The following is a 13,960-nucleotide window of genomic DNA, read 5'->3' as shown; positions in this document are numbered from 1 at the left end:
AATGATAAGCAATAAAAGGGAATACTTTAAAATAAGGCAACAAAACAAGTCAGGAAATCTCTAAGTTATCTGCACTGCAAAAAATATAACTGTATTGTGTAACTATTAACAAATATTCAGGTCAATTTCTTAACTGGGATGTGGATTCAAGTCATCTGCATGAGGTGATAGGACAAGAACTTGAACCCTGAACCTCATCCATGCCTGAAGCCAAGTCATTCAATTCGAGTCCAGTCAAGACAGGGTTACGTGTGTTACCATGATCCAAAAATGGTAACCAAATGACAATGATGGGCTGGGCTATACCATTAATGTAAACAAAATCCATGATACCTACAGTTCAACTCAAGTAGCGATGGTGACGATAGTGACGCAGCCAATTTTTCATCATAAATAAATGTTTAACACAACAAATCTTGATAAATAATTACTTACGAGGCACACTGATAGATAGGAGACACCCAGGGAGACACCACTGTAATGATATCGCGATGAAAGCTAAGTAAAATGTCCATAATTTTACGGAATCATTGACACGTGTCACGTGGCATCACTTCCACAATGGCAGCCGTGCAGGCGGCGGCCATTTGCATTTAGGCACGAAACGCACGGAACTGCATGAAATTAAGTTTTTTCTTTTTTGCTTATGTACACTTAATTTAAAAATATGATGTTCATATTTTGGTATCTTTTAATTAATTCAAGAAAGATTGTACGCCGCTATCGCTCAAAAAAGAAGAACCAGAAAAACAATGTTGCTCAATTATTTTTGATTAGTTATTGAGCTACATCGGATTTTAGCGCAGCTGCGACATTTAAAAGTTCTTAGATGTGTTCAGTTTTTTGAACTGCTATTTGCAAATCAAGCCAAGACCCAATTACATTTTAGGAATGCTTTTGATTATATTGCTAGCGATTTCTATCTGTTGAGGAGAGCAGGAAAGAGAACACTAAGTAAAGAAAACAAATTATCCACAGGATCTTTTTGAAGTTGAACGAAGTTGAGAATTTGTGTGGTGATGATGAAGTGATAAATGCTGCCTTCAATATTAGATGATATTGGTGAAGCTAGTGCTATAAAAACAGGGTTTTGACTTTTGGATAATGTAACTGCATGCAGTGAAATGGAGAGCAAGACAAGGTCAAGATCAATCACAGACTCCTCAAAACAAAGTCAAATTTGTTACCAACGAATGCTTTGGAAATTTTGAGTAAGGTAGTTAGAGTATGTTTTCCAGCATACAGTGAGTTAAACATTGATACATGTTTAATGTAATATATGTAATGTTTAATGTACATGTCTTGCACATTAGCTTTTTTGTAAGATAATTATCCTCATGGTATTGGAATTTGCTGGCACTGATAAGTTGCCATTTAACATTGGTAGACTGATGTGTTTGATGTTGCAGTTAATGTGTTTGCCCATTTGTTATGACATCATGCATTTGGGAGAAATGTGTCATGATTGTCCTTTTTCTTCATCCAATGTCATTTAGCAAATCAAATTTGAGTTCAGAAGGTTTATCAAAAATGTTTTAATTTTTTATGACAGTAGTTGACTTTCATAATACCGACAAAATACCAAATGCTTTTGGTATAAAATACCGAATACCGAATCGGTATCGGTTCGGTATTGGTATACCGAAATTTTGGTAACCGATTGACACCACTAATCGGGACCGTGACTAGCTCCGCGCTCTAATGGTGCGCCGCCGCCGCCGCCGCCGCCGCTGACATTGGTATACTGCCTCTATGGTCACCGCAGTGGCTTTTATGGCTTGATATGTTATGGCGTTATATGCCCATGTAGGTAAAAGCCATGACTTTTCCATTGGCGGCGGAACGGGGAGGTCACCGGGGCACCGTGCCCCCATTGCTTTTGCCATTTTAACATTATCCCTATGGGCGTTGCATGGCAAGAAAGGGACCAAAAGTCGGCAGTGCCCGCCCCCCCCCCCCTTAAAGTCTCTTCTTTTGTTGGTGTTGGTATGACTCGGTGAATCGTTGGTGAGCTAATAAGACGTCGCTGCTCTTTTTTCGTCGTCTGTTGCATTGCCATAGCTACCACTACCTCCATTGCCAATAAATCATCGCTATCGCTTTTGCTACTCGCTTCCACAGCTTGCTACCACCGCTGTCACCAGCGTCACCGCTTCTACCATCGCTGCCACCTATAGGTACCACTGTCACTATCTACACTCACTTCAACCGTCATCGCTACCTCATCTTCACCTCCCGTGACTCCGATCGCCACCGCTATCGAACGAGCCATCGCCACCGTCGCGACAACTTCCATCGACCATCGCCTCCATGTTACGACTTCCATCGCATCTAGCTCCATAGCTCACGAATCCCGCCTAGACTCCCATAGACTCCCATAGACCACCACCGCCGCCTGCCTGCTCTCATCGTAATTGCCACTGCCACCCACGGGCAGTGAGCGGCGGCAGGCTTTGAACGATGGCAGTACCGGTGGCAGCGGTAGCAGTAACGGCTGGCGGGCGGTGGCGGCGGGCGGTGGGAACAGCGGCGGTGGCGGCGGCGGATCCGGCCTGTTCCGGTCAGCTGATCAGCCGGCGGAACTGGCGCAGAGGCGGCGTCAGGGATGGGTTTGGGAGGCCGTGCAAGGGCGAGGTCAGTGGTGGTTTTAGGGGAGAGAGTGTTATGAGCCAGATCGCAAGTAACTATGTAGTACCTATGCATGTTATGTGCTTTATATCTTATGTGTACTATAGGATAATGGGTAGTGGTACAGAGGCGATGATAAAATGAATTTGTACATAGCGTTCACTCGGCATCCGGATAATCAGGGATAATTTTCCGGGATCACCGGGATCATTCGGTGTTTTAGGCTGACAACGTGCACAACGGACATGACAACGAGTAAAAGAGCCATTACCTACTAAAGCGAAAACAATATAAAATTGTGACTAATTGCATCAATGGTCCCTGCAATACCAAATATTTAGGTACCAATGATCCTGGATAATTGTCCCTCATTTTCCAGATGCCGAACGCAAGGATAGACTTATGCCATAGACTTCTGTTTTTAGAGGTCTATGACCTCGGTATACAGAGGTATACCCATGAAACATGCCATAAATTACCCATAGCTATGGGATGTCATATCAATAAGCGAAGTCGTAAAATATCTAGCAGTTGGGGGTCGATGGGATTATGCTATATCAGGCTGTTCCACGGTGCCAAGAACGATGATCAGAACTTTTACAGAGCTTCATCGATGGGCAGGTTCAGATATGTGCCACTAGAATCAAGGGGGACTCGCGAGGGTGACGATTGACGATGAAGGTGGGGGTAGGTGAGGGGCTCTCAGGAAGGGAGTTGTGAGTGATGCTGGGTAGACATAGGCCGAAAAGCTTGTAAGAATCGAAAAGCTTCACAAGCTTCCACCATATCGATTATTTGGAGGGGTGTAAATAATCATGTTGACTACTAAGGATTCGGTTATGATTTGTTGGTTACGTGCACGAATGCCGTGTCACGTGTGCGCCCAATTGGGACTCACCTGTGACGCGTTTGGTTTTTCCCTCATTCTCGCCACGCCATGCTATCGCTGCATAAACCACAGAAGCACATGTTCACACAAACATAATGCAACTCAGGGTTTTGTTTATCGGTATGATAATGCATATTTATCTGTGATTTACGTTTAATGGGATTGTGTAAAGGGTACGTTAATTTTACTCATCTTTTTAGTCAACACCTCACGTTATCTGCTTCTAACATGACACCACCCAAACCCATCCCCAAATCTTTTCACCCCTTCCCTCTGCCTACTGTCTTCCTTCTCTCTCTCTCTCTCTCTCTCTCTCTCTCTCTCTCTCTCTCTCTCTCTCTCTCTCTCTCTCTCTCTCTCTCTCTCTCTCTCTCTCTCTCTCTCTCTCTCTCTCTCTCTCTCTCTCTCTCTCTCTCTCTCTCTCTCTCTCTCTCTCTCTCTCTCTCTCTCTCTCTCTCTCTCTCTCTCCTCTCTCTCTCCCTCTCCCTCCCTCCCTCCCCCCTCTCTCTCTCCCTCCCTCCCTCCCCTATCTCACTCTCTCTCTCTCCCTCTCTCTCTCCCTCTCTCTCTCTCCCTCCCTCCCTCCCTCTTTCCCCTCTCTCACTCACTCTCACTCTCTCTCTCTCTCTCTCTCTCTCTCTCTCTCTCTCTCTCTCTCTCTCTCTCTCTCTCTCTCTCTCCCCCGCAGTCCTCGTCCTCCCCAACTCGCGCGCCTGGCACCGCCCCTGCCCAGCGGTGCCCCCGGGCTGAACGGTCTACCTCCCCTCCAGTCTGGGTAGACAGTCCAGAGCAGTGGTCCGACTGAGCCGCGGGTTGGTGGAACAGCCCCGAGTGTGGTGGAGAGTTATTGAGGACGAGTGGAGGTGGAACGACATTGTGGACGAGGAGTGTGGACTGTGGATCGATTGTAGGTGGACGTGGTGTGGACAGAGTGGAGTGGATTTCCACTTTGGTGCGTGGACATTGAGAGTTTAGTTCAGGTGAAGTGACTTTCTAGTGAGACTGAAGCTGGTTTCGGCTTTTGGTGATGAAGAGAGCTGATATTTAAGGAATAGACTACGAAAAGTGGTGTTTTAAACGGCATATTTATTTATTTATTTGTGAAAGTCGTGTGGAACATTTTGATAGAACTGAGCGGAAAAATAAGCCTGCGGCACGAGTGGAAAAACCAAAGCGACGATCAATATCAGACTGTCTTGGATATGACCATCGGCAAGGTCGCCTAGTGACCTGACTTGGACCGTGACCTGACCCCTTGACCTCATGGGTTGGAGGGACCGCTTCCGACCTGGTAGGAACAGGGCCCAACACAAGGTGGGTGCATTATGTGGTGATGCTAGTTCAATCGGATACCAACACCAACACGCCATTGTTTTGAATGCGTGATGCCAATTCGATCCTTAATTTCAACTAGCATGCTCTGTTGGTAAACGGTGATACTGATGTAAGTTTCAATCGAATTCAATTGATTCAATTCAATTGTCTGCTCTTTCCTACTTCGTTGCTTTAATAATATCTCAAAATGATTATTAAAGGCCTACACTGTTGATAAAAGTCGTCAAAAACTTATTGATCACGACTAATTACTACCGAGCCTATGCTCTTCCTTCATACATTCATTAGCGTTGAAGCGGGGACCAATGAAGTGACTTACAAGCTAGTAACGAAGGGAGGGATAATGACTCTGTGTCATGGATGAACGGTGTGTATAATTGATCTGTTATTGGCTATTCGGCTCAGTGTTCGGCCAATCAGCTGTCGCGGTTGGCAGCTGCGGCAGGTGGTGTCTCTGTTCGTCCGTCTGTCTGTCTGTCTGTCTGTCTTTCTGTCCATCCGTTCTTGCGCGTGCGTTGTTGTTCTCTGTTTCGTCTAACTGGTCATACTTTAGTTTTTTTGTGGATGAGGGGGCTGCCTCCTTGTCTGACCTGCCACGCCGTGCCGGTCTCTCTAATGATGTTCTCTCATTCATTGGTCTGTCCCTTTTCCCTGTGTTCGTCTGTTTGTCCATCTGTCCTGTCTGTCCTTTGGTTCAATTTATAGTTTGCCTGTCTGTCCAGCTGCCTGTCTGTATGTGCATGCATTTCTTGACATTCGTCAGTCTGTCCGCTTGTCCTTCTGTCCATGTGGCCTGTTCTGTCTCGTCTCTTTCAGCCCTTCATTCATTCAGTCATTCAGGCCTTTATTCATTCAGTCGCTCAGTCTGTGTAACTGATGACTGACTCATCAGTCGTGCTGACCATAAATGCCAGCCGTCCTCTTCGGGGGGGGGGGGGGGGTCATGCTATCTGCTTCTGACCTTACTGCAGCAGCAGCTGTGACCTTCCGAGAACCTTCTACAATGATACCGAATGGTGCTTCGGGGGGGGGGGGTAAAGGTAACATGTTTTGAGTGGACCACTGCTCTGCTGTTATCATTTCAATGCTAATTGTACCCTTCAGTAATGGTAAACACATATTTAGACGAAATTTGGCACGGGGGTTTATCTAGGGCGCGGAAAGCTTTCAACTTCGGACGAGAGTTAAATTAGTTGTGACTTTTGTGTTCAGCGTAAATGCGAACGGGCTTGCAACTTTTCTGTCTTGATAAATTTTGTTGAATGAGTTCTATCAAGGAGGCTGAACTTTGCTAATGCCTTGATGAAACTGCCGAAATACTTCGACGCAGACTGGCGTATCATCTAACGACTACCATATCTATTTTTCACCTTTCCATGCTTCTATCCTCAGGATACTGAAATCCTACTCCTCCACGCCGCAACCCCGCTCCGGGCTGGACAGGCAACTTTATCTCATGCGGGCTGCTCCCTTGGAGCGGCACCGCTGCTCCTGAGGGAGCGCACCCCGTAGCCGGGTGCAGTGAGTGCCTTGAGGCTGGGTGGCCTGTCCTCTGGACGGGCTCAGCCCCGGCGACTCACTAGGGTGCCTGTCCAGACCAATGTCTCCCCCTAAATCCTATCATCCTTCCGGCTCTGCAATGGTCTTGTCGACCGAAAGGGCCTAACCCAACAAAACAAACAAACAAAATATCTATTTTTCTTCGTGATTTACATAATGCATATTACATATGCATGCTGATGTTTTCCATCATACAATCTTTGCTTGAAAATTTGCTTTTCATGATGACTCGACAGACCTTTTTAAACCCAATGCCAATGGCAAAGGCTCTTCATCGATAGCAAACATGAAAAGCAATCCATAGCTGACTAATTTCACCGAAGTTGTAAACCTCACTGCATTTTCATTTAGTTCTATTCCATTCCGCGCGGTAGACAGTGTGTCGAAGGTTAGAGAAACCAGTCTGTTTCTGATACACCACCACCCGTGTCCCCCGAGGTCAAATTCATCGGGGGTACTGGAGCGTGAGTTGGGGACGTCGTGCAAGGTCACTCCCTCCCTCTACCCTCATCCCACACTCTGTCTTTCTGTCGTTGTCGAAACGAGGTAGGAAGTGAGTCACCAGGCTCCTGTAGGAGCTGATTTTAGCAGCATGCTTGTGACAGTGCATGGATTTGCTCGGGTGTTCCTCGCCTGTGTCGGCATTGCCGGCGTCTGTCTCTCCTCTCCTCTACGCTCTTTCTTCCCCTCTTCTCATCCACCCTCTTGCCCCTTCCCTCTATAGGTACTCACTTCTCACTCCACTCCTCACTCCTCTGTACTCTCCCCCCTCTTTTGTCCCCTCTGTTTCTGTTTTCGCCCTCCCTCTTTTTCTCTACCTTTTCTGTCTTTCCTCTTTCCTCTCTTTTCTTTTCCTCTTTCCTCTCTTCTCCTTTCCCCCATCTCTCTCTCTCATCCATCCGCCCTTCTCCCTCCCTCTCTGTCTCTCACTTTATCCTCCTTCCCCCCTCTCTCTCTCTCTCTCTCTCTCTCTCTCTCTCTCTCTCTCTCTCTCTCTCTCTCCTCCACCACACACGCGATCACCTCCCAGACTCCCTGCAGTCAGTTCGTTCACGAAGGCCAACATTCGGCCTTGCTGACGAGCTGTTCCGCCTCTGAAGTCTGTCCACTCCCCCCACCCCTCCTCGCCACAAAAAGGCATGCAACGGGCTTGTTGTTGGTCTCTAATGCTGCAGCCGCTTACCGCCAGCGCCCTGGCGGCTAGCACTTTGCCGCTATTGCATCTCTCGCATTTTGTCGCTATTGTATAGCTCAGCAGAAGTAGTACACTCGGGGGCAGATTGATGTTCCACAACTCTTTATCCACCGGGTTCCTATGGCTCAGCATTGGCAGCAGCCGCCTGGTACCGGTAGACTGTGCCGCTTCACTTACTTGTCAAGCGGCACAGCCTACCCACACCGTATGACACCGGTCTGGGTCGGTGGCTGGAAGGCGATGTGGGCCACCTGTGACGTCAGCGCAGCGGTGAGGGCCGAGCCCGGAGGCATGGCTCGGGTCGGCGCGGCGCGGCGGCTGGCGAGGGCTGGGGAGTGAGGTGGGATGGGAGCACGGACCATCGCGCGGCTGAGAGAGTGTAGTTAACTTTCGCGTCTCAAGGCGCCAATTATTCTACCTAACATTGCTCTACCTGGCATTGGGACAGCCGATAGAATTTATATCACACGCGCATAGAGTTGCGGAGCTACATTGTTTACACCTAACAGATAAGTATTAAGGCCTTGATTGAGCTCATTGGTGTCTATTATTTCGCACAGCAATCGTCCAGAGACTGGGGTTTTTGGATAGCGCGGCGTCCCAACTTTAAGCAACTCTTACTATTCCTCTAATGTGTGGTCGCAGCCACCAAAAGCAAACCGTTCCAACTAGGAACAAATAAGTCACGCGCCTGGGACGGTTCGAACCGGGCTTCTCAATCTGGTCACCCTACGACACCAGCGTGTATCCACTGAGCTGCCGAGACCAGCGACCACCCGCCGCGGTCAAACGCGATCAAATGTCACAATACTGTCATTGGCGGTCAGCGGGTGAATGTCATTTTGTTTTGGGCAGCCGAGGACCATTCTCGGTAGCTCAGTGGATGAACGCTCCTGTCGTGAATTGGCTGGTGGGAGAAGCCCGGTTCGAACCCCCCTGAGTGGCCGACTTTTTGGCTCCTAGTTGGAACGGTTTGCTATTGGGGGGGGGGGGCTAGCCCTGCGACCACATATTAGAGCAACAGTAATAATCGCTTTAAATTGGGGCGCTGGCTGCGGCACTACCCATAACCCCCAGTTCCCACGTCTCTGGACGATTGCCGTGCGAAACAATAGACACCAATCTGCTCAATCAAGGCCTTAATACTAATATGTTATACAAAATATAGCTCCGCACATCGATGCACGAGTGACATAAGTTCTATCGGCTGTCCCATTGCCACGCTTAAGTGTGTCGTTGATGTGCATGGCAAGTATGATGATAGGCGCTGTCTTGGGGATAGGACATTTTAACAACTGCTTTAGCACAATTCAAGGTAGAATAATTGGCGCCTTGAGACGCGAAAGTTAACTACACTCTCTCAGCCGCGCGATGGTCCGTGCTCCCACCCCACCTCACTCCCCAGCCCTCGCCAGCCGCCGCGCCGCGCCGACCCGAGCCATGCCTCCGGGCTCGGCCCTCACCGCTGCGCTGACGTCACAGGCGGCCCACATCACCTTCCAGCCACCGACCCAGACCGGTGTCATACGGTGTGGGTAGGCTGTGCCGCTTGACAAGTAAGTGAAGCGGCACAGTCTACCGGTACCAGGCGGCTGCTGCCAATGCTGAGCCATAGGAACCCGGTCGATAAAGAGTTGTAGAACATCAATCTGCCCCCGAGTGTACCTACCGCTAGCGGTTCTTATATGAGAACTAAGTGTATGTCGTATGGCCTTTGGCAGCTAGGTAACGACTTTGCTACGGTCGCAGCAGCAGAAGGGATGCATCTCCCACCGGGAGTGATTATCTTCATTGTTTCTGCTTCGTTGCTTGGGTGCGTGCGGCAAAAACGAGTGGCTTTGTTGATGAGGTGAGGGTCGTGAGCGAGCGGAGAGTTGAGGTCACGTGGGGAGGCTTTGTGTCTGGAGGGTGGAGGATCGATTGGATGGAGACGCGTGCCTACGGGGGTAGGGGAGCGGGGGGAGTGGATGGTGGGCGTCAATGTACACGTGGTTCTTATGATATGGCACGTGGGCGTGGGTAGGATTGCCTCTGCTTTTCAGTTGGGGATTTGGATTGGTGGCATGCCATACCACTTAAAGTTTTTTTTTTTGTGTTTTACGTAATGTTTTACAGTTTTAAATTGTTCTCAGGGATGGACACAATTTATTTTTGGTATTTTTAGTACATCGCATGCGAAAAGAATCTTGTGATTATTATTGCATTCAGAGCGTGGTGTTTTCTAGGTCGATTGACTTGCATTTGGCTGGGTGTATGCTGTATTCCTTCTCGCTCTAGACATAGTGTTTTCTCTCAGATTTTCTTGAGCATCCAATTCCTTTCCGGTCTGTTCCTCCGGTATACCGTTACCTTACCACTGATCTCACAGTTGTGAGACTATTGAGTATTGTTCAATTCATAGGTACTGCTGGCCTATTAACCCAAAAACTGGCTATTCAAACGTGAAATCAACCAATGAATGAATGCTCCATGTGTTTATATTATAAATCTGACTTAAATTAAGGTCGTTTCGGACCTCGTAGCCAACTGTCACCCGATAGGTTGAGCTTCCTAGTCGTAGCTCAAATTTCCCTCGGATGGATGTGAAGAAAGAAATACCCGATTACGCACCATGACCAAAGAGCGAACAATGGTCTCGCATTGACCCAGATCTGAACATTCGTACGTCTTCCATGAGATGCCCTCAGAGTACGTTCCCGTCGTCTTTGTTCAGTGAAATCTGTCCGAGCTCGAGCGATTGTATCCATAACGCCGCCAGGGGCGGTGAGATGTATTGCTATTGGAGTCGCTAGTGGTGAAACGATTATCACTTCCGTCGTAAATTTGGGCGCTCTTTGGTGTGTACTGAACCGTTGGAACGTTCCACGGGGTACCGATAGATCATGACAGATAGATCATGATAGACAGACCAAGATGGATCATTGCGGAATCATCCGATGAGGCAATGTGTGAGCTGCAGTTCGTTTAGTGATAGGTGTCTGCTTCTGAAATAAGCAACTCAGTTTTTTTCGTGAAGGATCTTGTAAGGTCGTTGACCCATGCAGAGTTTCTCCACAATCGGCAGACACTACACGATTTCCTACAATCTTTTTACAGATGATGGCTACTTTACCGCGACAACCAACAATCTTTATCTGCTTTACCCATTCAGAGTATCTCCCTTTGAAAAGCGCGACACCCTCGCGTCTCCAATGACGTCACCAGCGTACTCCACTGACGTCACTAGTGTAGAACTGGCGTATACCTGCGGTGTTTGGAAAGTCGCCTGCGGTTTCCTGCTGGATGGAGATGGCTCCGTTTGGCTCACTTGTTCACCTTGTGTGACGGTGTGAGGATTCATGTGTGAAGGTGAAGTTATTATCTCGCATCGCTCACGATAAGGCGTCTCTGTCATCCATGCCCTGTGATGATTGGTGGACAGAAAAGTGACAAACGGTGAGTGATGGCCCATAATGAGAGGCTGCATTGTAATGAAGTTAAGGTTGAGTGCACGTGCTCAATTTCGATTGATGCTTTCCGGCGTGTTGGGAGAAGTGAGCGCTTCTTGGCAGGTCTCATGACGCGTGCAAAGAAAGTGATGTGTCGCCTGCCTATTACCATTGCCAAAGCTGGATGTCAATTTCTCCAGTGCTCGTCATGGTTAGACTTCATTCCTTTCAGCGTCTCCCAGTCTGAGTTCCTCGGACTTTATCGTCTACATTGCTCCTCAATGCTATTGCTGCCTTCTGTGCCTACAAAGTGCTACCCAAGGCTGTATTCTATCGCCCACAATATTATCCGCTATTACCCGTGAGAAAACTCTGACCGGGCCAGCGCGTCACTTCCTGCTCTGGGTCTGAGCTTTACGGAGTACTGTCTTTGTAGGGCCCGGTCACGTGACCGATGCGGTGGGACATGGGTGTGGTTATGTGTTGCGATGTTGGAGGACACGGCCGTGGTCACGTGATGTGGGAAGTGCTGTGCGGGTTGGGTGGTGACTGGTGAGTTTTGTGCTGGCAATGGCGAGGGTATTGGTTATTTGATATGGGTTTGGTGAGTTTCTCTTTCTCTCTTTCTTCCTCCCTTCGTATTTTTCTCTCCCTCTCTTCTTCCCTCCCTCCCTCCTCTCTCTCTCTCTCTCTCTCTCTCTCTCTCGCTCTCTCTCGCTCTCTCTCTCCCCCCTCTCTCTCTCTCTCTTTCTCTCACTATCTTTCTTTATCCCACTTCTCAATGTCCTCAATTCCTTACAATCCCCCACCACCACTACCAAAACTCTTTCCACCCTATTGTTCGTGCCTTATGCTCATTGTTCGCCTTCACCCCTCTCCCTCTCCTCCCCTTCTCCTGCCTCCTTTACCTACCCGCGACCGTGTCTGCCCGTGTCCGCCCGTGTCCATGCTCCCGCCCTAGTCCCTACCTCCCGCCCGCCGGCCGCCGCCGCCCGCTGCCGCCGCCGGCGCGTATGCTGCACCTGCCGGCGTTTCCGGTACCGCTGCTGCCGCCGGAAGCGGTGGTGACGCTCCCCTGGGAACTCTGACGGGCTGCCTGACGCCCGCTGGCTGTTCACGGGTTGTATGTATGTATGTATGTATGCATGTATGTATGTATGTATGCATGCATTACCATCATGGACAATCCACACGGGGCGTGGCGATTACAGTCCATTGTTCGTTGTTGCTCGGTTGTTCGTTGTGAGCTGGCTGTTGTCTATACGCTGTGAGCCACCGCATAGTTGCTGTGATCAATGATCATACTCTCTTGGGTTGGCTGCTTGTTTCGTGCTACCTGTCCGCTGCCTTGCCGCTTGTTTCCTTGTTGTGAGCCCGTTCTCTGAATGCTAGCCTGTCGGCTGCCTGTCCGCTGTCTTGCCGATTGCTTGCCCGCTACTAGCCTGTATGCTGTTTTTTCCACAGTCTGCTAGGCTTCTGCCCATTGTTGTGAGCCTCTAGCTAGCTTGTCTACTACCTACCCGTTGTCTGTCCGCTTTAGGCTCAGGATGTTCTCTTCTCCGGCTGCCTGCCAGCTAGCCCGCCGTGGTTTACTCTATAAGCCGCTAGCCGCTAGCTGCTAGCTAGCCTGTCTGCTACCTACCCGTTTTCTGTCTTGGGTGGCCGCTATGCGAGGGCAGCTGTCTGAAGTGTCCTGGTGGACGCCGGAAGGTATACCATACCTGTGAAGTTCCCATGGGTTGTCCAACGGCGGCGGAAGCGGTGGAGACGGCCTTCGCGGGGGTCATTCGGGGTCATAAGTGGGTAATGGGTACTCTATGGGACCGGATGTATGGAGAAATGGGGAGGGGGAGTGACAACGGGGTAGGCAAATACACGCGCTTAGCTGTCTGACAACATCATGAGCTAACTGTTGGTAATTTTAGGGGCGTGTGTCACACAATACGGTGCGGTTTAACACATGTCCTGCCAATAACATATAATATGACTGACGGTTTTAGCCAGGCTTGTGCCTAACCTCCGGTTGCCACTTCTCGCAGCCCGCATTTCGCATATTCCGGGTTGATCCTTGACACGAATACCAATAACCGCAATAACCACTGACCAATGCTGACATTACTGATATTGCATTAATGATGATTGGCGTGCAACGTCTCCAATACCACTGCTGATATTACTGCACTGAATCACTCTATGTGAGCTGGAATAATGTTTTAGCCAGCACAGAGGAGCAATATGCTGGCAATGCGGTAGATATATCGAAATGGTATTAAAGAGAATTGCGGGCAATATTTGAGCAGCCACGTGCAATGCAGGAATGAAGGTCTATTAGAACGCTATTGGGATAATCCTAGAATATCGTTCAGAGCACTCACTTTCGAAGTGTCCGTGATCAGTGAACCATTTGGAAAGCATGATCTGAGAGCGGATTTCGGAAGAGATCCTGGGGCGATCCATGGATAGCATTTCAAGAGCGGCTCAAGAGCGATTGAGAGAAAGTTTTAAGAGCGATCGATCTGATCTGAAAATGGCCTATTTCTGCTGTAAAACGGCTGAGATGACGTAGAGGCTGAAATGTTTACGTTTAGGACAATTAATTATACTTCTATTAAAACGTTACTGTAGCTCTATTACCTTGTAGTGATGTATGAACAATACTCGAGATCATTAAAATAACGAATAACAGAGTAACGAATCAGTAAAACAATACAAAAAGCCGACCTTACGTGGTTGAATTTGCTTGTCACCATACAGCAGCGTGCGTTCACTGAACTGCTCGGTGACAAGCGATATGGGCCGACCGGTCGGTAGGGGAGAGAGGGAGGGAGGAGGGATAGAGAGAGAGGGGAGGAGGATGTGGACCGTGACCGTCTACCGACCGTGAGCGGAGGCTCACACGGCCTCAAAACTCGTGAGCCGGCCTCA

General features: G+C 48.9%; 1 protein-coding gene across 6 annotated transcripts in view; it reads left to right on the top strand.

Moving 5' to 3' along the window:
• Window positions 1-4,290: 4,290 nt before the first annotated feature.
• The window catches only part of LOC122376466 (serine/arginine repetitive matrix protein 2-like), a 49,026-nt gene continuing 39,356 nt past the window's right edge, over window positions 4,291-13,960 (top strand). For 5 of the 6 annotated variants that reach the window (XM_043356344.1, XM_043356345.1, XM_043356339.1 and 2 more), the window contains exon 1: window positions 4,291-4,831. In XM_043356344.1, coding sequence (XP_043212279.1) covers window positions 4,781-4,831 — 51 coding nt within the window. In that variant the 5' untranslated portion in view covers window positions 4,291-4,780. The remainder of the gene's footprint in view (window positions 4,832-13,960) is intronic. The other variant, XM_043356340.1, reaches the window with a different exon arrangement.

The sequence above is a fragment of the Amphibalanus amphitrite genome, unplaced genomic scaffold (genome assembly GCF_019059575.1).
Source record: "Amphibalanus amphitrite isolate SeventyFive unplaced genomic scaffold, NRLGWU_Aamphi_draft 002151F_arrow, whole genome shotgun sequence".
Lineage (NCBI taxonomy): Eukaryota > Metazoa > Arthropoda > Thecostraca > Balanomorpha > Balanidae > Amphibalanus > Amphibalanus amphitrite.
The sequence above is the reverse complement of the archived record's forward strand: the minus strand, read 5'-3'. Positions and strand labels throughout refer to the sequence as shown.